This window comes from Bidens hawaiensis, unplaced genomic scaffold (genome assembly GCF_021521415.1).
Source record: "Bidens hawaiensis isolate Kalapana, Puna unplaced genomic scaffold, B.hawaiensis_p1.1 tig00013347_1, whole genome shotgun sequence".
NCBI classification, from domain to species: Eukaryota; Viridiplantae; Streptophyta; class Magnoliopsida; order Asterales; family Asteraceae; genus Bidens; species Bidens hawaiensis.
In genome coordinates this window covers 377,097-402,247 of record NW_027492132.1, presented here as the reverse complement: position 1 = coordinate 402,247, position 25,151 = coordinate 377,097, and the positions used below count along the sequence as shown (strand labels likewise).

The 25,151-nt window shown below is 35.1% G+C and overlaps 2 protein-coding genes, 1 non-coding gene and 3 pseudogenes across 6 annotated transcripts; 2 read left to right on the top strand and 4 right to left on the bottom strand.

The window, feature by feature from the left end:
- The first annotated feature begins 912 nt into the window (after positions 1-912).
- LOC143543919 (uncharacterized) lies at positions 913-1,287 on the top strand. Its single transcript, XM_077036134.1, has one exon. The coding sequence runs from the start codon at positions 913-915 to the stop codon at positions 1,285-1,287; it is 375 nt and encodes a 124-aa protein (XP_076892249.1).
- Positions 1,288-9,110: 7,823 nt separating this feature from the next.
- Positions 9,111-13,086, top strand: LOC143543885 (putative glycosyltransferase At5g03795). The gene is made up of 3 exons (XM_077036104.1): positions 9,111-9,721; positions 11,401-11,971; positions 12,330-13,086. Exons 1-3 carry the CDS (start codon positions 9,364-9,366, stop codon positions 12,820-12,822), a joined length of 1,422 nt encoding a protein of 473 aa, XP_076892219.1. The 5' UTR covers positions 9,111-9,363; the 3' UTR covers positions 12,823-13,086.
- Positions 12,948-13,019, bottom strand: TRNAE-UUC (transfer RNA glutamic acid (anticodon UUC)). Its single transcript has one exon. It is a non-coding gene; the product is annotated as a tRNA-Glu (tRNA).
- Positions 13,087-13,625: 539 nt separating the features above from the next.
- On the bottom strand, positions 13,626-15,736 carry LOC143543918 (uncharacterized; annotated as a pseudogene). The gene is made up of 5 exons (XR_013137168.1): positions 15,510-15,736; positions 15,289-15,393; positions 15,036-15,218; positions 14,636-14,837; positions 13,626-14,365 (listed from the first exon to the last, which is right to left on the bottom strand). The product of XR_013137168.1 is annotated as an uncharacterized LOC143543918 (transcript).
- A 6-nt stretch (positions 15,737-15,742) lies between these two features.
- Positions 15,743-18,644, bottom strand: LOC143543905 (uncharacterized; annotated as a pseudogene). Its single transcript, XR_013137165.1, has 9 exons — positions 18,425-18,644; positions 18,116-18,323; positions 17,956-18,046; positions 17,721-17,866; positions 17,397-17,640; positions 17,204-17,308; positions 16,956-17,138; positions 16,674-16,875; positions 15,743-16,259 (listed from the first exon to the last, which is right to left on the bottom strand). The product of XR_013137165.1 is annotated as an uncharacterized LOC143543905 (transcript).
- Positions 18,645-21,946: 3,302 nt separating this feature from the next.
- LOC143543917 (inositol transporter 4-like) lies at positions 21,947-24,602 on the bottom strand (annotated as a pseudogene). The gene is made up of 6 exons (XR_013137167.1): positions 24,467-24,602; positions 24,315-24,385; positions 23,882-24,219; positions 23,697-23,804; positions 22,496-23,107; positions 21,947-22,423 (listed from the first exon to the last, which is right to left on the bottom strand). The product of XR_013137167.1 is annotated as an inositol transporter 4-like (transcript).
- Positions 24,603-25,151: the final 549 nt, after the last annotated feature.

Genomic DNA, 25,151 nt, shown 5'->3' with positions numbered 1-25,151 from the left:
TGGTCGGATCACGTTAATAAAATCGGTGCTCGCGAGCCTACCGGTTTATTATTTATCTATATTTCGAGCGCCTAGTACTGTGGTAGAAATCATTGAGAGATTGATGCGAAAGTTCTTATGGGTTGGAAATAAGGATGGGAAAGGGGTTCATTGGGTTGCTTGGGAAGTTGTCACGAGACCAAAAAATTTCGGGGGGTTGGGTATTTCTAAGATTTCCGAGGTGAATGCGGCGTTACTGGTAAAGTGGGCGTGGAGATTCAAAAATGAGCATGAGAGTATGTGGCGAAAAGTTATTATCAGTCTCCATGGAGGTCGCAATAAATGGGCTTTTGTTCCTGTGAAAAAGTCACTAGGTGGAGTTTGGAAATCAATTGTGTCTGTACTAAACAAAGTTCGGTTTGATGGTAGAAGGGTTGAGGACCTCTTTTCTTGTAAGCTTGGAGATGGGTCTCGTATTGATTTTTGGAAGGACGTGTGGTTCGGTTCAACTCCTCTGTACAGACGATGGCCGCTCCTTTTCTCAGCTGACAGGAACAAAAATGTCACGGTTGCTGCTCGTTTGAAGACAGAAGGCGATCAGACATCGATTAAGGATCTTTGGAGCTGGGTATGGCTTCCGTTGAAGGGATTTCCGAGGTTCAAGATGTGGCTTACATGCTTTCGGTCGTTTGAATTACTCAGGTTGTTGACTGCTGGTTGTGGGATCAAAACGCCCACAACGGCTTCTCTGTGGCAGCAGTTAAAACGGCTATGCGTCAAAATGCTTATGGGCATCCTGGTCAAGGAATGCGATGGGAAAGCTAGGTGCCAATCAAAGTTAATGCGCTAGTTTGGAGGCTGGAAAAAGAGAGAATCCCTACACGGGTTGAACTGGTAAAAAGGAAATTGAATTTGCCTAGTGTAAATTGTCCGATGTGCAATGTTGGTGAGGAGACAGTCAACCATATTATTGTTGCGTGTGGTTTTGCTTTCGGTGTTTGGAGCAAGGTGTGGAGTTGGTGCCGCCTAGTTCTGGCCTCTAGTAACACTATCGAAGACTTGAAGACTTGGCAAGATTTCTCCTTGGTGGTGGGTAAAGGTAAAAGGATTGTTCGATGTGTTATTATGATGACATGTTGGGCTATTTGGAAAGAGCGAAACAAGAAAGTCTTTCACAATTCGGACCCGAAGGTAATTGAGGTTGTGGCGGTAGTAAAAGCCATGTCGTTTTTATGGTTAAAGGCTATATCGAATATAGATAAGATAGATTGGATTGATTGGGTCAAGTACCCCTTGTACATGTTGTAAATGGTGTGTTGAGGGGGGGCTTAGTTTTAAGGTCTCTCTCGTTTTTTTGAATGAAGTTTAATGTTTAAAAAAAAATTGAACAATTCCATCACTTCCATGTTTAGCCCAAAGAGGCCCAATGTTAAGAGTCTTTGTTTTCTTCTTATTGACTTGACTTAAATATTTTTTTTTGCTATTACTATATCAATGAAATTAAATTTGCTTTACAAAATACAAATCATTCATAAAAATTTTAGTTACAGGAGAAAAATATGTAATATATATATATATTTATTATATTTCTTACATTCGGTTGGAGTTTTTGTCGATCGATTACGTGTCACAATATGTTATCTTCGACTTTCCATTTCATGAATGTCAAAAGATTTGTCTAGACAATTTATTTTCATTGATGTATAATATTTGTTCATTAACTTGTATTGTGTTACCCTAATGAGAAGGACCTCTCACGTTTCATATGCTTTTGGCATAATTAATCCCTAAGTTTGAAAAAAAAGGTCACTCAACTCGAATTTACTATATCAAAACTTATAAACTTGTCTATAATAGTATAATGCATGTTGGTAAAAAAATATTTAAAATAATTACCAATTCCATATTAAATTACTCAAAATTTGATTAGTTTGACACTTGACAAAGAAATGTTTTTAACAAAAATTCATACAATTTTGTTTTGACTAAATTTAGGGATAACTATTAACTTGTTGTTTTTGTAGTTGTTAATAAGTTTGAAGCCGCTATTTGTCGATGGGCCACTTGATGGCTCCGTATTGGTCGATGCCATTTTTTTCATTTTCTTTTATTTTTTAATTCCGATATCGTAACGAACATAATGAAAATGACCGAATTTGCATAGACCCACAACCTTAATACCCGGGACCGACAATGCTTGGGAATTTACCAACGCTCGAGTTACCAACCGAAGCCACCCTATTGGTTCACCTCAATTTTTATATTTTCCTTGTATTTTTAGCTCCGATGCCATAACGAAAGTAACCGAAACCGACCGAATTCATGTTGAGTTACCGCCTCAATGCATGGGATCGACAACGCTTGTATTTATTTATATGTTACTTTGGCGGATTTTTTGGGTTTATTCAATGCTTGGGACCGACAACGCTTGTATTTGTTTATGTGTTAATATTTTTATATGTTACTTTGACAATTTTTTTGTTGGGTTTTAACGCTCAGGTTTGTCAACAATGTCTATACCGCAACGAGTGTAACCGATAATTTTCAAATTCGCGTCGACTCGCCTTCTAACGCTTGGGTTTATCATCGCCTGTATTTTATCGACCTATCCCGATGCGTTGTGCTGTGTAAAACACTAGTATTGAATATTTTCACAAGTATATTAACTCTAGACTAGTTTATGGACTTTTAAATAGTAAAATTTGGTTGGGTGACTTTTATGTTTAAAAACATTGATATGCAAAAGTTAGCATGACAATCAAACCCATATCTAACATGCATACCCGAAACATTCGAGACGGGTAATGTGACGAGTATTTGGGTATAAGATTAGTTTTACAAAGGTTTGTGCATATGGGATGCGTATCACCGTATCGGATTAGGTTATACATGACTCGTTCACCTGACTATATACCAAAACGTATGCATAAACAGTGTTGTAAAAATCGCTAGTCGCTAGTCGAGCGGTGAGGTGGGGACTAGCGATTAATCGGGATTAAACGGGATTAATCGGAATTAATCGGATCGGAATTTAATGTATAATTTTTTATTTTATATATACATACACACACTTTTATATGTAATTTTCAACATGCATAAACACATTTTGGGCAAAAATTTGCTTCAATCTTATCGGAAAGTGTTGGTTTTTGATCGAATCTTGCTGGAAACCGTTAATTTTAGTTGGAATCTCGCTGGAAACCGCTCATTTTTACATAATCTCGCCGGAAATCGTCGGTTTTGGTCGGATTTGACCATTGACCGATTAACCCAAAATTAATCAATGAAGTGAGGACTAGCGAATAATCAGGTATTAATCGACGCTTAGTTAGAATTTTGCCACACTGTGCACAAAATGAACTTTTCTTTCAGAATATTTATTTACTGATATTTTTTGTATATCTTTTTATGGAATGAAAGTACGAACTTATCTTTTAATTCATCATGAATTTTACATATTTTAGATATAATAATTGGTGATACGTATGTAATTTATCATATTTTTATTTAATATTGTTTTTAAAGATTATGATGGTAGGAAAAAATATTTGGATATCCCAACGGTACATCCAATACAAACACATGTAATTACTTTACATATACGTGACGAGTATCAGGCTGTGCATGAGTTATGATTTTAACCGAATATAAAACTAAGATTGCCAATACTTGATCCCTAGCCAAAATTATATTTTAATCATGATGACTTTTTTCCAGGAAACTTAAAAGCATGTTATTTTTAATGGTACTAAACCCTGTTTTTGTAACTATAGGTATGTTTGGCATGAAGCTTTTAGAAGTTTTTAAGAGCTTCAAGTTTCAAGCTTTAAAAAAAAAACTCATACTCAATTAAATATAAGTCATTATTGTGTATGTTTGGCAAAACTAGCTGGTAGTTGTAACTGAAAGCTGCTAGCTGGTGGCTGGAAGCTGTAGCTTTTTAAATATATTTATATGTTTGACAGAGTAGCTGAAACTTTTAATAAAATGTATAAAATTATTAAAATGAGTATAACTAAAAACAATAATATAAATGTATTTATTTTGGAAGGTTATTTAAGTAATTAAAATGCAAAAAGCTTGTAGCTCTTTTTAAACGCTACTAGTAGAATCTTTAAGTTTTTTCTTCTGACCTAAAAGTTTTAAGCTCCTTGATCCAAACAAGGCTTTTAATCGAGTATAAACTTTTTCTTAAAAGCTTAAAGCTTGAGGCTCCTAAAAGCTCATGAAAGCTTCCTGTCAAACATAACCACAATGACGATATTCAAGTGCGTATTCCAACCATCAAATTTGTTTTTAGTTATGTACAGGGCCGGCCTAGGGGTGTGGCCGGGTAGTCGACGGCCATAGGCCCGACACCCCGCTAGGCCCGAATTTTTTTTTATATTTTTTCTATGTATTTTTATAAAATTTTTTTATGTATAACCAATGTTTCAACATAATTTCATAACCACTAGCTTGGTCTAGTGGCAAAGAGATATGACATCTAATCAGAGGTTGTGGGTTCTAGTTGTAGTGACATTTTTATGTTTATTTTTATATACAAGTTTTTTACACAACTCAAATCATAAATAAGTAGTAAGTAAGCCAATTTAAAATTAATTTGTTTAAAAAAAATGTTTTTTTTACCTAAGGCCCAAAATTATTTTCGTCTTTTATCCAAAAAAATTTTCGACTTTTCGAAGCCGGCCCTGATTACGTAGATATGTATGTTGAAAAAAAAGGAACTTAGGGGGTGTTTGGTACAGAGAATGGAAAATGAGAGAAAATAGAAATGGAAAAGGAATTGTAGAGAAAGAGAATTGGTATGGAGAATGAGAATCATTTCTCTTGTTTGGTACACGAGAAAATAAACAGAGAACTCTACCATACCCAACCCCACCTCCACCCAACCTGACACCACTCACCACCGCAGCCCCACCACCACCAGCACCACCACCACAGCCCCACACCATCAGCACCACCACCACAGCCCTTTCTTCAACCACAGCCCACCACCACCGGCTGCCGCCACCAAATCCCCTTCTTCAACCACAGTACACAAGAAATTAAAAAGATTCAAATTTTTGGAACATAAGATATAGAAAAAGGAGGCTCAGATCTGTCATCACTGCCTCTTTGGAGATTTTGTGGTGGTGGTTGTGGTGGCGATGATGATGATGATAATCAGAAGCCACCTGCGACCACCGCCGATTTCCACCACCACTGTCACCCACCTGCGACCACAATCACCCGACCATCTGAAAACCCTAACCTACCACGAACCACCACTTGAAACCCTAATCTCCGTTCACCCGTACCACCTGCAACCTACAACTGGTTACCATCTCTGTGTTCACCACTGCGAACGGCGGAGACGAGGTGGCGGTTGCAGACTTGGAGACGAGGTGGCGGTTGCAGACTTGGAGACGAGGCGGAGACTTGGAGACGAGGTGGTGGCCGGAGACGGGGTGGTGGTCGGAGACGAGGTGGTAGCCGGAGACGAGGTGGTGACATGCTATGAGAAGGCTGCTAAGAAATGGATTTCTCTTTGTTTTAAAGAGAAATGGAATTCTCTAGTTTTAGAGAAATAGAAAAAGAAATAGAAATGAAAAGTGGAAAACAAACAAAAGAAATATTTCTAATTCCATTTCTCCCCAATTAAATCCCTCTACCAAACACCCCCTTATAACAATGAAGTTGGATACATTCACATGAATCAAAATCAAATGTAAAGATGAAAAGATAAGCACGTGAATACGTGAGCGAACCATTATATAGACTATAGAGAGATGTCTCATTCGCAGATTCTTTCCACCACTACTTGCAACTTGAATCCTTTAAAATTAAGATGTGCGGGTATCACTATCAGGGTATTGATTGGTTATTAAAGTTCATTTAAGAAAAAACTTTTTTAAGTAAAAACGGTTTATATATGAAACCACAAGTTCTAATTTAGTTTAGATCAGTTATGGTTTGTTACATAATTTTAATAATTTTAAGTAGGTTTTGAATAAACAACAGGATGTCAAATAAAATTTTAAACTCGTTAATTCACAAACAAATATCACATGTAATAAAATAAATATTCGGAAAATAAATATTTTCAAAGCTTGTTCCATAGGTTCCACAAGAAGTATCTTTCAAGTTTTGTTTGGAACATGATTAACGTGTTTTAATAATCGTGGTTTCGAATTGTTGCATGCAAATCCTTTTTGTCTAGATTTGGCCTAGCTAAGTGACTCACGGTGATTAACTAGTCGTGTTTATCGAAATCAAAGGTCTCCTTTGAAAATGTTTGTATATAACAACTCTTATCGTAAGAGATAGAACGTGTGCAGATGTTGGGTAAATTTTCAAGTTAATATATTCTTAGATATAAGACCATCCGCTATGGGGCGCCGAGGAGGGGAATTTTTGGGCGACGAGGGCGCGAAACACCTCGGTGGGGCGCCGTTGAAGGCTGGGCGGCGAGGGTGGGATCGTTTGAACGGCCGGCGCCGTTGAACAAATTGGTGGGGCCCCTTACTTTCCTCTCTCAACCTCTCACACACATACATATGTGATATGTATATCTATACTATATATAATGTATGAAAGAAGGGTAAATTAAGACACCTTAGATTTAAAGGATTTACAAATTATTCAACACATGGTACAACCATTAATACATCTTCGACATGGGCAAACTTGTCCACTACAAGAGTTAAATATGGTTACTAAATAATAGTTACAATATTAACCCCTATACTTTACTTAACTTTTGTAAATTACAATAATTATTACAACTATGATCCTTGATCTTTTACTCTTTTGTGATTTTTATTTTCATTTTTAACTCAACTTCCCTCATGATTTTTAAACATTAATAACTTTTGCATGCCCAAATAGTTTTTTAAAGAAATTACACCATAAAAACGAGCATGTTTTTCTCTTTAATTTGACTATCATATTGTTACAGTTTTTTAAATTAAAAAAAATAACATTTTACGTAAGGGCATTTGCGATCTGGTTTGGTTTTGATGGTTTTTAAATTAAACCGTGAGTCAAACCGTTAGTAACCGGTTTTTGTCGTCGGAAACCGAAACGAACCTTTTGTAAACGACCGGCCGAAAGTTAATTAAAAAAATCAATGGTGAAATCAAACCAATGACCGGTTTGAACGTTTTTTGGTTTCAAATCGAACAACAAACACCCATAAACTTGCTACATAATTACAAAGATATTTGTTTCTCGCTGCATCGCGCGGGCACCCGTCAAGTGTATATATATATATATATATATATATATATATATATGGGCGCCAATGGGCATTAAACCACAACGGGGCATTGTTGGTTGGGGGCTTCAAAGCCCCCGGTAGTTACGTGGCACTGGGGAGGGGCTTCGAAGTATCTTTGTGTTTTAGCCTTTTTATGTATTGTAAAATAATTATTTTGTAATTAATAACTTAGTTTTCTTAATCACCGTTACGTACCAGCGCAGTATAAAAGTGGTTCGTTTGCTTATTACCAAATAGAAGAATTTCAAATATCAGAAGAGTCAAAATAGTATTTACTGGATCATGTTTGGTTGCAAACTTGCAATAGTTTATAATAGATAAATTACTTTATATATTATTCGTGTAATATGAATATTATTCTATTTATTAGCATCTTTTTTGGTCAAATGTAAGCTACAATAATTGAACGTTAACTCTACGTTTGTCTACAAAAATAACTTAATTCCAATTTGATGCTGCCTTTAAAAAATCAAAAATAAAAAAAATTCCAATTTGATGTCCACGATGAATCCTCAAACGCGGGGACCAAAAGTTTATTGCAAATTTAAGTAAAATTATACTCTAACATTGTTATTATTATTACTATTATATATCCGTTCAATTAATAATAAGCAAACAAATCAATAACACAAGTAATATAATATTTTATGTATTGGATTTATGTTCGATAAAATTAATGTTTGCCTTTTGGAGTAAAACACACTTCCTATACCTGACGTTGTATCTTACCTACCATCATATGCAAGTGTGCAACAAGTATTTAAGTAATTATGCATTTCATCTATAACATGTTATGTTTGAAATATACTCTCACGTATGTTGAATGTTGAAGTATAAGGTTTAATGCTTTATATTGCATTTTGATCTGAACAAATCCAAGTTTGACAATTTTGTTTGAGTTATTGAGCTTTGATTTAAATACCCTAAAGTTTAAAAGCGTAACGTGTTTGATTAAAACATGGTTATAAAAAAAGGCACCAAGACGAACATTTTAGTCTACATTTCATAATGTATTTTTCACTTATGATATTCAAAGAAACAAGGTTACCATTTTATATTTATTGTCGTTAAAAATAATTACATTATATTAATTTGTAGTTATTTATTGGATACTCTTTTATGCTTTTATGCTCCCCCCGACTCCCCAACCCACCCAACACCCAAACAACTCGATAAGAAGTAAAGTTGGTTGATGAGGACCATGTGGTAATTCTTTAGGTGTGATTATTCGGCCGATGTGTAGTAGAATTGGCACAACACTTGGAGAGGTGTCTTGCTTGCCTTCATCTCCCACCAATATGAATGACATTATGATTTTTGTAAACCGAGTCATGGGATCCAAAAAATGAATAAACTCAAAGTAGCTATCCAATACTCGACAATTTGGAAAACTCGAAATGCCTTGCTGTTTAGAAAGGACACCTACTCGCCTTTTAAAAACAGTGACGAAAATTAAGCCTTTCTCTTTCAATAGAATAAAATTTAAAATATAAAGGAAATCATGTAATCAACATTGATTAGATTAGTGTTCTTTTTCACTTTATTATCATACATGTCCTTTCATTCTCCCTTTATTAAACTGACACCAACTTATAATAAAATCAAAAACTAATTAAAAGTACTAAGTTTGAAGCTTCTATAATTCTATTTAATATTTAGCAATTTAGTCAACCTTTTGTCATCTAGAATAGTAAAATCCAATAATTTATTTGAATTATTCATGTAGTAACCTGTCTAGGTATAACTCAGCACACAATCTTGATTAATCTACATAGCTTTACAGCAGCCCCACCAACAAGTCTTCTATATACCTCCTTGATCTGTCTTATGTTTGGGTGTTCATGTGTACATAATTTTTTATTAATACACATATACACATGGCCATATAGCATATACCTTCAAGAATAATCTTCACACCTCCTCATCAATATATCTTTTATGCTAGCTTTCTGTATATAGATAATATGTAACAACCATTTTGCTTTAAAGATCAAATATTCTCCCTTGCCTCTATTCTTGGTGCTACCGTGTGACATATATATTACTTCAAATAATATATGTTCCTATTTCTAGCTACAAACTATTCCAAGTCAGTTTAACTTCAATTCGAAGAATTGCATCGAATGGCGATGATCATAAAGCCGGCTTCATTCAAAGGCTTGTTCTTCATGACATCAGCCACCTTGATTATTTTAAAAGTTATCTTCTTTTTTGTTACATATATTCCTTCAAATCTAATGATGACACATGAGCATGATGATCATCACTTTGACCTAAATCCACCGTTTGATCGTTCTTCAGAAATATTTATTAATCCTCCTGTCTCGATCCTTGAGGATGCTGTTCGGGTATTACATGAAGAACATACACTCTTGATCGATAATAAGTCTGGACCGCCACATGAAGATAGCGGTGGAAGGTTGCGGGAGGTGGTGCATGAGGGTGGTCAACTTTTAGCCGGAGATTCTACGTTCTCAAAAGGTAAACTACGACGTTTTTGGACTCATCGCTGGCCACATGCTTATTTGTTTACTTTAGTCAATTCAGTTAGGGATTTAAAAGCATTATTATTTAGAAAATATCCCTTAATTTTAAAAGATGTTCTAGAGCAATAGGAAAGGATATGTTCTTCCTTAATGTTTGGAGATATATCATAAGTATGATAATTCTAATAAAAATGGGAATAATCTTTTCATTTAATTGCCTAGTTTAAATTAGAGCAAAACAAAGTTGTAAAAGTTGCTAGACGGATTCTAGGCGGCTGGGGAGTTGGGTGTACTCGAAGTACTCGGGGAATACTCAGAGAGTACCCGGACATGGTAAATATAAAGAAAATTAATTTTTGGATATTTTGGATATTATATATATGTCAAATATCATAAGTTTAATAATATTTATACCAAATTAGGTGAAATTCAATATAAAAAAGAGAAAAATATTTTTAAATAATAAATTATTCTAAAAATTGTTAATTCATTAAGTAAAAAAAATGATATTTATTCTTTAATATTAAAGAACTACGAGTTATGTTTATTTTTTTAAGTCAAAATCGGCCAAAGTTCACCGACAATATGCAATTTTGGCTGACGTTGACCACCTCTAATCGATTCTTAGTAACTAGGCGGAATTAAAGAAACTCCTCTCTGCAACATATCTTGTAGCGAGTACTCGGCATTGGAAACTTACTTTTACAACATTGGAGCAAAGTTTGAAAATTCTTTTTGCTCAAACTAAATCTAAACGAGGAATCTAAACGAGGACTTTGAAATTTAAATTTAGAAAATTTGTATATTATTTATTTTACAGAATTTAGTTCATTAAAATGGTTATCAAACCGGTTGAACTCTTAAGTATATCCGGGATTGTATTTCATATTTATTTTATTTTAAAATCTTATTTACTATTCCATTTATCATTCAAACTTACTTTATTAAAGTTTACACAAAAAAGATAAAACAGTTATAAGATTGATTTTAAATTAATTATATACGTGTTCAATTTTAAAATTGTCTATATATGATGTCAAGTAGTTTTTGAATAATGGATTGATAAAACAAGCGATTGACCGGTCTTGCTAACAAAACAGTGGGTCGAATTTATCAAGTTGTGATAATTAGTCAATACCATGCAACAAGCTACGAATGATTGTGATGGCAGTACATATAATGTATATAATACGTTACGGTATCTATCTTTTCAGATATAAAGTCTTTTGTTAATTCGTTATCACCATAACGTTCTATGTTCACTAAATTTATGAGACGTATATATATCACGCGCAGCCATTGTCATATGTTAATTAGTACGTAACTTGATACAAGTAAAGAATCATATATGATATCATATATGATATATAAATGCCAAGTTCCTAAAGTAGAAAGTAGAAATGCTTTAACAGAATTGTCAATGTCATGTGTTGTCTATGTCCATTATATCCAGCCACCTTCAAGACCATAACATGTTTTTCTTGTGAGATAATTACAATTTTGCCCTTACCAGCATCCACATGTTGACCATTACTTGGGATTCAAGGGTCTACAATATGGTCCTAAAGCTAGCAAACTTTGTGATTATATCTTTTTGCCACTTTCTTTATTCAAGTGAAGCCTCACTCTTTAACTAACTTTGTAATATCTTTTTGCTACTTTTTTTAATTCCAGTTAAGCCTTTTGAGGTCAAAGAATTGTACCATGAAAAAGACATTTTCTTGGACAATTATCAACAAATGAACAAGACCTTAAAAATATACATCTACCCGCACAAGAAAACCGACCCATTTGCCAATATTTTCTTGCCCGACAACCACGGTTCACCGGGAGGCAACTATGCGAGTGAAAGCTACTTCAAAATTGCACTCTCAATGAGCCATTTTGTCACACAAGACCCATCTAAAGCAGACCTATTTTTCTTGCCATTTTCTATTGCAAGTATGAGACATGATAAGAGAATTGGAGTAGGTGGCATAAAAAACTTCATCAAAGACTATATTTTTAACATAAGTCACAAATACCCATTTTGGAACCGCACTGGTGGTGCTGATCATTTCTATGCCGCGTGTCATTCTATTGGGAGGACCGCAATGGAGAAAGCACCCGAAGTTAGGATCAATGCAATTCAAGTTGTTTGTTCTTCAAGTTATTTCTTGCAAGGGTACACCGCGCATAAAGATTCATCTATACCACAAATATGGCCAAGACCCGGAGTCCGCCCCACCCGTCACCCATCTAAAAGGTTTCCCAACTTTTACAACTTTTGGTTTGTGTTCTAAGAAGTGATTATATGATTATTCATAGTTTTACTTTTATAAAAAGTAGCAGACTATATTTTAAATGAATTATGTAATTATAATATAGGGTAACACTCAGTATATATGTAACAAACTAGAAAAAGACCTAGAGAAACCTAACTCGGCCGGGGGCTAAACAAAACTAAATCTTAATACTAATAATTTATATATATTTAACAGATTTTACACTGGGATAGAGGAATTATTTGCACTTATCTCACCATCTCTAGACCCTACCAATAACCTGCTATGAGTAAGGTTTTGCTAAGTACGTTTGTTTTTACTTTTACCTGGATGTTGCAGGGAAACGCTTGCATTTTATGCAGGAGCAATGAACTCACGTGTGCGTGAGTCATTGGTTCAGACATGGATGAACGATTCAGAGATTAGAGTCCACCAAGACCGTCTGAAAACACCATACTCAGAGTCACTTCTTGGAAGCAAGTTTTGCATCCATGCAAAAGGGTTTGAAGTAAACACGGCTCGTATAGGTGATGCAATCTACTATGGTTGTGTCCCCGTTGTTTTGGCCGACCATTATGATCTGCCATTTGGGGATGTCTTGAACTGGAACAGCTTCTCGGTTGTTGTTTCAACGGAAGATATTGCGTTCTTGAAGAAGATACTGAACAAGATTGCTGATTCTGATGAGTATATGAAACTGCAGAAGAATGTGGTGAAGGTGCAGAAGCATTTTCAATGGCATGAAGTGCCGGTAGATTTCGATACGTTTTATATGGTGATGTATGAGTTATGGGTTAGGAGAAGTTCTATTAGGATTCCTTCATTCAACTAATGATTTGTTAATTGTTATTACTTACTGAATAAATTAAACAACCATCACAGAGCAACAACTTATTGATGATTTAACTATGAATATATGAACAAAAAAGTAAAAACAAATAAATATAATAAAAAAAGTTCCATTGCCGGGAATCGAACCCGGGTCTCCTGGGTGAAAGCCAGATATCCTAACCGCTGGACGACAATGGATACTTATTTCAGGAGGCATTGTTTATACTTATGAATTTTAATCAGTTGTGTACTTACATTAAGTTGATCACTTACGTGTATTCTCTTTTAAAGAAAATGTTAAATGTTTGTTACATTGGAACAAATTGGATTACTCATGTAAAGCCAAGTAGAGTTTAGTTCAAAAGAAGTTGAAAAAAAATGATGGCCTAGGATTCATTGTTATGATTAAAATTCTAGACCAAACAGCTAACTATGATTTCCATTTTCAAGCAACATAAAGCCAAACCAACTAGGTTGGTTGGGTTTGCGGGATTGGCAGGTTGTGGACCAGTATTATTCATTTTTTCCAAAAGTGTGAACTTTCATTAGTTTTTGAAAATGACGACGATGGCTAGTGAGTATAACACATATACTAATTGAATATTCTTTAGTGAACCGAACAATATATATTTCAGAACCGACAAATCAACTGACTTGCTTGGGTTTAAACAATTAAGTTAGTTTTAACTGTGAACTCCTTCATCCGCGTATATCTTTGTTACGATATCTGATGTTTTTTTAATTACTATAAAAGCATCCAGTATAACAACACAAGTAATAATAAGCTAAAAAAAACACTTTTAATACTGTTAAAAAAGAGTATACGGCAAAGATTCTTTGGGCTTTTGATTGCACCTAATGGATTGGGCCTGTGTAAATGATCACTGATATTGGACTATTGGATATCAAATCAAATGAATCTGTAGGTTGCCATCAAAAGCTACTGATTTAATTACTTTATTCATACAACATTAATACAAGAGTTGCTGCTAAAAACTTGATGTGTGAAGATCAAACTCCCACAAAAAATACTCAACAATCAACACACTAATCAGGTTCACAAACTCTTCCTAGGCTTAGTAGTGAGCCCGAACCCAAACGGGTACAACGGATCATAATGTGAGTCACCAACATTCATGGGGAGTTGATCAACAGACTTGAACCAAGTACGCGCAAGCTTGCCAGTAAACCCATAGTCACCAAATAGGACATCCGTGACACCTTGACCCTCGGTTCCTGGAAGCCAAGCAGCCACAAGGGCGTCTATGGTTTTAAGATACGGTTGTATTACTACAGGCCGGCCACTGATCAAGACCACCACGCATTTCACTGAGCCGCATACATTCTTGATGGTGCTTGGTCCCGGCTCTGGGATTGTCAGATTCGCGCTGTCTCCAAATGTCTCGGCATATGGGTGCTCGCCCACCACGACAATTGCGTAGTCGAATTTGTTGGACTTGACAAAGTTACCACTCGGGTTCTCATTGTAGATCACTTGAGTTTTCGGGTCAACAGTTTTTTCACAGCGGATAAGATTGTGGTGCCTGCAAGACCAAAGAGGTTTAGCGACGTCAAATGGTTTAGTTCAAGTCTTCAAGATTTTTTTAAAAATATAAAATTAAACGGTTTAGATCAAGAATGTAAAGACTGTAAAAAAAATCAAAAGATTTTAAAGGACCAAATGGTTTATTCAAGATTTATAAAATATCATAGCTCTAGGTTTTTAAAAAGATCAAAGGGTTTAGTTCAAAATTTTAAAAAGATCAAAGGGCATAGTTCAAGATTTTTTAAATTTTGCTAGATCATAACTATACCTTCTGTAATATCTCCTGAAAGCCCTTGCCACTCGATTGTCCATCCGCCACATTGATAACCAATATTATCAGCATGAGACCCCGCAACTAGTATCTTCGACGCCTTTTTAGGAAGTGGTAACAATGGCTTCTTTATAGATTTACCATTTTTCAATAATACAAGTGTTTTCCTCACTGCTTCCCTGGCCAGATCTCTGTGCTCCTGTTCATATTTGAGTTCACAAATTAAAAAAAAAAATTAGTGACTTTTTTAAGTTTCCGCTTTAAAAAAGCTTACAAAATAGTAACCGAGTGACATAATTTTTCTTTTTAGATCAGTCAATTTTAACCGATTTTTGAGTGGCTTTATGCTTTTTATCCTAAAGATTTTATCACAAAAAGGTTAAAGGAGTTAAGTTACCTGGCTTCCAAGGTACTTAGTCATGCTGTAATCAGCCAACGGCTTCTCGAACAAACCCATGGTGAACTTGACCCTTAGAATCCTTTTAACTGCGTCATCTACACGGCTCATTGATATGAACCGTTTCTTGACTAGATAAGTTAGACCGTTGATGAACTCTGTGTAGTTGTATGGGACCATGAACTGCACACGCGCAGCACTTTAAATTCTAGTAACTTGTATACAATCAAGAACAAGAAAAAAACAAACATACCATATCAATACCGGTGTTCATCCCGGCTATGATCGAATATGTATAGTTAGCATGTTCAGGAGTAGTGATACGGTCAATCCCTTGCCAGTCTGATATAACAAACCCCTGAAGTCAAAGTCAAAGTCAAAGTCAAAGTCAAACAAACTTCATTAGGTGCTTGTGTTGTGTAACTAAGGGAGTACTCAATGCAACTGACGAAGTGGATAAATGTGAATTTCTACCTTGAACTTAAGCCTGTTCTTGAGAAAATCAGTTACAAGAAAACGGTTAGCGTGCATTTTGACCCGTTCCAGCTGGAATATGAGGTCATAATAGTAGCCACACCTTTGATGACAGCATCATAGTATGCTGGCATGTGTATTCTGAAGAACCCTTTGGGATCGATTATCGTGTTTCCCTCGTTTGTTCCCAGGTGGGTCCCGCCATCTCCCAAGTAATGCTTAGCACATGACTTAATAGTTCATACTAAACTCTAAAGCTTCCTTAAAATCCTTTGGTAGGTTCAGTTGTGAGCCCATATCCGAAAGGGTACAACGGGTCATAATGCGGGTCGCCAACGTTCATAGGAAGTTGATCAACCGTCTTGAACCAAGTATGCGCAAGTTTACCCGTGAAGCCATAATCACCAAACAAAACATCAGTTGCACCTTGTCCTTCACTCCCTGGAAGCCATGCAGCCACCAATGCATCCATGCTAGCAACATACGGCTCGATCACCACAGGCCTGCCCGACATTAGCACAACTACACATTTCACTGACTCGCATACGTTCATGATGGTTGTTGGTCCGGGTTCTGGGATTGTTAAGTTCTGGTTATCTCCATTTGCCTCGGCATATGGATACTCGCCCGTCACCACAATGGCATATGAAAAATTGTTGGACTTGATGAAATCCGGAGTCGGGTTTTCTACGTATACAACTTCTGTTGTCGGGTCAACGGTGTTTTTCACAGCAGATAAAATGGTTGTACCTATTATTAACATCAACAAAGATAGTTATTTTCATATGCTACTATATTACCACTGTTATTAACATCAAGAAAGATAGTTATTTTCAATGTCCATGCAGAAAAATATTTATTTATGAGAAAATCATAAGATTATACATTTGACCAAATCATATTAACATCATGGCGGTTGACTTTTAGTTTTTCATAAACAAAATTATCACTAAAAACGAGAATATGTCCATCCTGCGCTGGTCACATAAAAAAACATATCTTGTGTCACGTCAGCGCAACAACGCAAGAGAGAGGTCAATCTTGCGCCATGTCAGCACAAGATTACAAGATTCTTGTGCCATGTCAACACAATTATAGAAGGTGAATAGCCAATATGGTATAAATAAAAGTAAAAGCCCGTTTTTAGTAACACATGATGCATACCTTTAGTAATATTACCACTTTTCCCTTGCCATTCAATAGTCCAGCCACCACATTGATAGCCAATATTATCCGCATGAGTACCCGCTACCAAGATTTTTGTTGATTTTTTTGGCAGGGGAAGCATCGGCTGATCAACGTATTTTCCATTCTTCAGCAACACTAAAGATTTTCTTACTGCCTCTCTAGCCAAATCTCGGTGATCCTGTTTTATCAGCAACAGATAATCGACGTCAATATATCATTTCATATATTATTTTGAAATGACAATAGATCTTAGCTAACCTGTACTCCAAGGTGTTTCCGCATGCTTAAATCAGTTAAATGATTTTCAAACAGGCCCATCACAAACTTGACCCGTAAAATTCTTTTCACTGCATCATTAATCCGACTCATTGGGATGAAGTTATTGTTCACGAGGTAGGTTAGCCCGTCAATGAATTCAAAGTAGTTGTTCCCAACCATGATCTGCAACAGTTTGTCACAATAAGATTCATAAGCACACCGCAATTTAATTAAAGTTTATAACCAACCATGTCTAAGCCAGCACCAATGCTTTCTAGAATTGACCAAGTGTAATTAGCATGAATTGGATCTGTCATCTTGTCGATACCTTGAAGATCCGAGATCACAAATCCCTTCAAAATATTTAAAAGTTCATTTTTTACTAATGTAAAATAAGATAAAAAAATCTTGTGATTAAACAAGAAAATTATTAGTTTTTACTCTGAATTTGAGTGTGTTCTTGAGAAATCTAGTTATAAGTTCTCGATTTCTATGCATTCGGACTCCATTCAAGCTAGAATAAGAAACCATTATGGTTGAAACACCCTTCCTAATTGCATCAAAATAAGGGGGCATATGCATGCTCAATAAACCATGAAAATCTATGATTGTGTCGTTTTCGTTGATGCCTCTTGTTGTTCCACCATCGCCAACAAAGTGTTTGGCGCTAGCTGCAACCTTTTGTCTGCAAAATTGTATCATTGGCCAACTACTTATATAATGGTAAAAATTATACAATAAATATAGACCAGTATCAAAGCTTACTGTCCATCAACAAACGGAACACCTTTTCGACCATTACTAGGAATATCCCCTTGAAGTCCTGATATGACCACAGTCATTTCTCGAACAATATCAGGATCTTCGCTAAAACTTTCGAAGCAACGTCCCCATCTTGGATCCCTACAAATCTGTTAATGTGCATCAAAGTGTCACGCCAAGAAAAGTATCATGCTACAAATGTCGGTATATCAGTCACAAGGATGTTTAAAGTATTTACCGCAACACAAGGTGCAAATGCATAGTTAATCCCGGTTGCTCGAACTTCAAGAGCAGTTGCAGCTCCAATTTTCTTAACCAATTCAGGATCCCTATAAAAAACATCCCAATAATTAGAAATTAAATAAATATTAACTAAACGAAAAATATTCAATCAAAACTAGCTTGTTACTCCGAGGCCAACATTATGTGGGAAAATAGTAGCATTATAAGCATTATTATTGCCATGAACAGCATCAATCCCATAGATCATAGGTATACCTAAACGAGTCGATAATGATCCTCTTTGGTAGCCATTCACCATATTGATCCATATCTCGGGTGGTGCCTCTTTGGCGGGAACACTAGCTCCACTGCTTAACAAACTCCCTATATATGAAATCAAAATGTTGATCAGTTTAAGATATATGAGTACAAATATATATATATATATACACATATACATAAAAGTGTAATTAATTTGACCTCACCGATGAAGTAGTTACGCATTACATCAGGTGTAGCTACTTGTCGCTCAATCTGTACCATTTGGCCGATCTTCTCAGCCAAAGTCATTCGATCCATTAAGTCCTTTATCCGAACATTTAACGGTTGTGTCGAGTCTTTGTATTTCATGGCATCACATTCAACAATGACGGTGCAACACCACATTGACAGTACTATGAAAACACATTGTGAAAGCTTTGCCATGTCTGAACCACTTCAATCACACCAATCTAAGATTCCAAAGTTTAAAGTTTCATATTAAAAATGATCACAAATGAGTCACTTTTCTTTGTCTGATTTGATTCATAGATTAATATTTATTCTAAGATAGTGATTCAAAGTTTGAAAATATATGAAAAGTTGATGTAGTAGCAGTATTAGATTATTTTTAAAATACTAGATAATATATTTTATTAAAAAAACTACAATATATGTAAAAATAAAGTAAAATTCTTATAGGTAATTTCTTTATCTCAAAGATTACTGCTTTGCATGAAAAAAAAAACTTTTTGCATGCCATTTATGTTCTTGGTACACCATAAATCTTCGAAAGATTGAAAGCCGAAACACAAACATTCGAATGTACGATAAAGAAAGAAAGATAACTTACATGTTGAAGCTAGAGTGGAGAGAGATTGTTAAAAGGATTTGGAATGCATTATAGGAAATTAAACAAAAATGATTGATATTTTTAGACAAGTGTGTGTTGTGTTGTGTTACGTTGTGATATATTTGCTTTGGGTGTTGATATTTATAGACACGATTATCTTTTAATCTTGGTTATTATTATTATTATTATTATTATTATTATTATTATTATTATGTTTCTATTTTATTTTATTAGAAAGATTTTTATTTTATAAATAACAATGGTAGCTATTGTATAACTCAAGTTGTATATATGAAATACTTGATCTATCCTATATTTCAAATAAATTAAAATATCTAGATAAAACATGCATGCCCTTTATAGTTTTAACTAAATGTACAAATATTAGCTGGAAAATAACAAAAGTAGCATCCTAATCAAAACCGGGTTTTCCAAATCGAGTTTTGGGTAGCCTATTTCAAATTTTAAAGGTACAACTAACTTATGGCATCAGTAATTCATGTTGGGCGATAATGATGTAATTTTTTAATAACCCACCCGTTTCAAGGAAATAAAGATAACTCAACGAGGTATTGGATCCGCTCTTGGTATCATCACCATGTTAAGATAACATTTTTCGGTAGTGTGTGTAAGAGATGAAATTATGCCAATTATTATAGGACATATGAGGTCTATTAAAGCTTTGTACTAAGAATAATTAGCAACATTTTTTTTAACAACAATAATTGGTAGCATTGAGTAGTAGTATTGTATGGTCACTAATTGGATTTTTGTGGATAAATCTTTGTTAAGGATGGACATAGTGTAGGTTCAACTTTTTTGTCTTTCCTTTATAGTTTGTATTTTGTTTGTTGTTTCTTTTCTTTTCCTCGTATATGTGGGTTTAGATTGGGAAAATAGTGTATGTTCAACTTGTTCTTTCCTTTATAGTGTTTTGTTTGTTGGTTCTTTTCGCTGGCAAGTGGTTTCTCTTTTAGATTTTTATTAAATTGGACTCTCAAAAACAAATCTGGTCGGCCAAGAAATATATTTTTATTAGGAAAATTGGATTTTAATAATCCCAACTTAATGCAATTGACTAATAATAATCCCAACTTTGAAAGTAGCTGTCACTGGTCCCAACTTTCACACTATTTATTTTCATTGGACCTCCGTTAAAAAAACTTAACGACGTTATGTTTTTTTCCAAATTTCAAACTGATATTTTAGGGCTTTTGATCGGAATGAGAATACGAGTCGATTGATGTAAAACTTAACTCGAAACGACGCTTCAAACAGCTTGATTTTTGTTAATTAAAAGTTTAAACACCGAAATTGAAGCTTTCTTTAGTCGTTTGGACCACTGTTTGGAAGTATGTTTTACATCAATCGACTCGTATTCTCATTCCGATCAAAAGCCCTAAAATATCAGTTTGAAATTTGGAAAAAACATAACGTCGTTAAGTTTTTTTAACGGATGTCCAATGAAAATAAATAGTGTGAAAGTTGGGACCAGTGACAGCTACTTTCAAAGTTGGGATTATTATCAGCCAACTGCATTAAGTTGGGATTATTAAAATCCAATTTTCCTTTTTATTATTATTATTATCTAGTTCTGGTTAATGCATCTTTATCTATGTAGTATACTAGAAATTAGTGTATTAATTATATGGATTGATTAAAAAAGTATTAAATAGTTAGTAATTCATGTATATTACAATTTGTCGAGGAAATTGTTCGATGAGATTAAAGTTGTGTATAGTAACGTATCAGCCCATAAGAATCAAAACTTTGTTTTTAGTCGGATTGGGTTTGCTATCCAAAAGGGGGTTGCGGCGCAGCTTGTTGCCCGCTTACCTGCCACTTCATTGTAAATCGTTTGGATGTTTCTATGAAATATAAAAGGAGCCAATAAAAAAATTGGGTTATAAAAAAAAATTTATTATTATTATTAAAAAAAAGATTAAAGTTAATTTTCAAATATAGTTAATAATTCATGCATATACCAATTTGTTAGTTATCCACGTAATTGTGATACGTGACAGTGAATATGTATAGTTTGTGCATCTGCACATGGGACAATTAGTTCAAATATACAGTTAGCCCTGTTGGGATATCAGTGGATATGAAGCCAAGCACTCTTGCATTTAGGAAGAAAGTTGAAGAACAAAAATTTGAGTTGACAATGAAAGTTGATGACACTAAGTGAAATTAGTGATCATGTTTTTTGGGAACTAGTGATCATCTTTTTAATTTACTTTGACATGTTATGGTGTTTCATTTCATTGAAATTCTACTTCATTTAACATATTACTCCCTCTGTCCCATTATAAGTGTTAATGTTTGAAAAACATAAAGTTTAAAGTGGATTAAATGATTACCTTTTTTTATTACCAAATGACAATAATGCCCTTGAAAAGTGAGTTCATCAATATTGTTTATTAATATTAGTTGTGTGTGTTTAAGGGTAAACTTGAAAATTGGCTAATAAATTTTGAAAGTTGACACTTGTAATGAGACAAATAAAAAAAGAAATGTGAACACTTATAATGGGACGGTGTACCGTTCAACCAATAATAGATTTTGAGTTTTGAGTTTCAACTATAATAAAAACATAATAAACAAATTGTTTTGAGTTTCAACTCAACAACTCAAACAACAATAGGTTTTGTTGGAAGCACTTTTGTTTAGTTTTTGAAGCATTATCCATCTTTATGTTAAGTTTTGAAAGTATGTTTAACAAGGATATCATCACGTTCATATAAAATTATAACTCTCTCATTTTTGTATGCGGTTTTGTATTAATCTACTTCCCTTTAATAACAAGAATATCATTATTACTTTATATTTTGAACAAAAGGAACAACTACAATACAGAGATGGGTAAGCGGGCAACAAGCTGCACCACCACCCAAACCTAAGACGCTGCAGGCTTGATATCTTTGTCTTGAGTGCACCAAAACCTCGGTCGATATCCTTTCTCTAGCATCTTCTCAACCTCCTCAAGCTGCAGCCCTTTCGTCTCCGGGACGAGAAAAAATATAGCCACAAGTCCCATGGTCGAGAACCCTGCGAAAAGCAGAAACGTACCAGAAGAACCCAACTTCTCAGTTAACGTTAGAAACGTTTCGCTTATAACTAGATTTGCAACCCAGTTTGAAACCGCTGCAATCCCCCCACCAATGCCCCGATATCTTAACGGATATATCTCTGAATTCACTATCCAAGGCACTGTCCCGATCCCAGGAGCGTAACATAAGATGTATAGCCCGAGGAGTAGAACCGTGAGGATCCCAAACTTGCTTGGGCAACCGTAGGTGTACCATGTTCGATGTTGTCCTCGACAAGCGTCTCTTGTGATGGTGTCCACAGCCAAACATGCCCCAGGATTATACTGCAGTTTGGTTTATTAGACAATAAAGTATTAAATGGTATGAAACAATATATCCAAAGGATTAAAACTTACAATATTTTCGTTACTGGCACAAAAAGCACAGTTGGAGGATGCTCTTAAGCAAGTCATGCAGTTCCATGATGATGGATTTGATGATGTTTTAAGATCCGAGCACGTATAATTAACCCCAAAATGATTCGACTCTATAATATCCACATGAGGAGCATGAACCGAAGCTTGAAAGAACATAATTGATAAAGCCACAAGGCAAGTAATAATCCCAGCCATTGAGATAATGATCAACTTCCGCCTTCCAAACCTGTCAACGAACAACATACTTAACACGGTACCAAACGAATTGAGTCCCGTGGTGATAAGTGACAGTGCTAATGCTGTCCGGTTGGAAGCGAATCCTGCAAGTTGCACAATGGTGGGACTGTAGTACATGACGGTATTGATTCCAACAAATTGTTGTGCAACTTGAAGAGTGACACCGGCGTATAGTCCTCGTCTAACAACCTTATTAGCCCATGCACTTTTTATCTTTGAAAAGATACCGTCTCCTAAGGATCCTTCGGCTTCCTTTTCGGTTTGGATAGATGATTGCAAAGCTTTCATTTCTTCCTCCAACTCGTTTGTTGGATAAATCTTTTTGAGTATATTGCGTGCCTCGGTTATCTTATTCTGATCAAAGAAATGCCATTGTCAATTTGTCATATTGACACATAAACATAGATCAGGAAACCAAGTTGGAAGGTTTCGTGTAGAGGTGACAGTTTAGACCAGTTTATTTAACATTAACATGTTGAATTGTTATACGGAGCTAAGTCAAAAGCTAGCAAACTCGTATTATGGATCAACTAGACAAACCAATTGAGTTAGAATATGGTACAACTTTAAAACATTTGGGGTACCCGGCCATAAGTAATGGACGGGAACGTCTCAACAGGCTGGATCATGTGACAAACCATAAGCATCTAACCTGAACATGTCATATGAAATAACATCTGATTCTTTGAAAAAACAATCTTATTTTATTCAATATTATTCAATAAAAGAGGGCTTCATATAATAGTTTATGTGTTCAATATCATATCAAATTTATGTCAAAAGGTTAATTGTGCATTCGGTCAGAGCCAAATTATATTAGGATGAACAAGCATTGCTAACTCGTTTATGACCCAAAACACTTACTCGTTCAATTGTGTTTCGAGTCATGTCATGTTGTGTTGTGTGTTAAAGTGTCATGTCATAAATTATGAGGTCTAGCTACCTGGCGATACAACCATCTTGGTGACTCGGGTAGAAAGCACATCAATATAAACTGCACCATCGGTGGAACTCCTGCAATCCCAAGCATCCAACGCCAATTTCCCCGTGTCTGTATCAAACTCATAATAAAAAAATTACCAATCCAACAACAAAACGAAAACAAACAATTAGTTCTAAATTAATTACCTTAGAAAAAGCTAAATTAATGAGGTATGATAAGAACTGTCCTCCGGTAAGGAGTAAACCATTGGTGCTAACAAGTGCGCCTCTTATTCGAGCAGGAGAAACTTCGGATATGTATAATGGCGATGTGATGGAGACGAGTCCAACGCCCAAACCAACTAAAAGTCTACCAAGAATGATGACCCATGGTTTTGGAGCTAGAGCCATGGTAATTGAACCAAGACAGAACAAAATGTCAGCACATAATATCGTCTTTTTCCTACCGTATCTCTATCATTCATCCATCCACCAATTGCCGCGCCAACAATAGCTCCAGCTACCGCCGTGCTAACTATGGTTTCCTTCATGTTCAAATTAAATGGTTTATTTTAACATCAAGAATGACTTATTAAATTTAAAGAAATAAATTGTTTCACAAATATACGAGCACAAATACCTGTAACCACGTATGCTTTTCGACATCTGGAAAATCGTCTCGAATATATAGAGAGGCACCCGAAATAACTCCTGAATATTATTATATATATTCAACCATAAATAAAAATATAACGAACCATTAAACAAATTAGAAGTGCCCAAATACTTCACCTGTATCATAACCAAATAATAGGCCTCCAATACCGGCTGTAAGAGCAAGCAACATTATATAAGGTGTATGCCAAATGGTCTTAAAACACTCCAAAAACGCGGTCTTATCCACCTTCACAACACCTCCTGCTTCCATATTTCTGTAATGATAAACTCTATATATGATCAACAAACCAATATCAAGTACTACTGATGCATGCATGCATGCAAGATGAACAAAGAACATAATAATAATCTACAATAAAACAGTATGAACTTAGTGGCGGACCTACCTATATGTCATGTCACAATTAAGGTCGACCGACCCTGTGAAAAAATAATGACTAGTACTATAATATTATAGTGTTAAAATCCTGACCGACCCATAGAAATCCAATGGGTGATAGAAAGAAAAATTAAAAGAAAGAAGGTAGATGACCAGATGACTATTTGTTGTCTGGGGTAGTGGAGTGTAGACATTAAAGAAGAAAGAAAACCCTGGATTGGATCCCCTATAGGCCTATTTCTTGTTAGTTACCTGGGCTTATTTTAAGTTACTTTGTGTGCCTATGGCCTTATGGCCCTGTTGATAAGCTAACAAAAAAAGACTAATTTATTGAACGTGTTTTTGGCCCGCTTTATTTGGATATCATCATTCATCTATCTTATGCAAGAATATATTATACTAGCTTTTGAACCCGTGTAT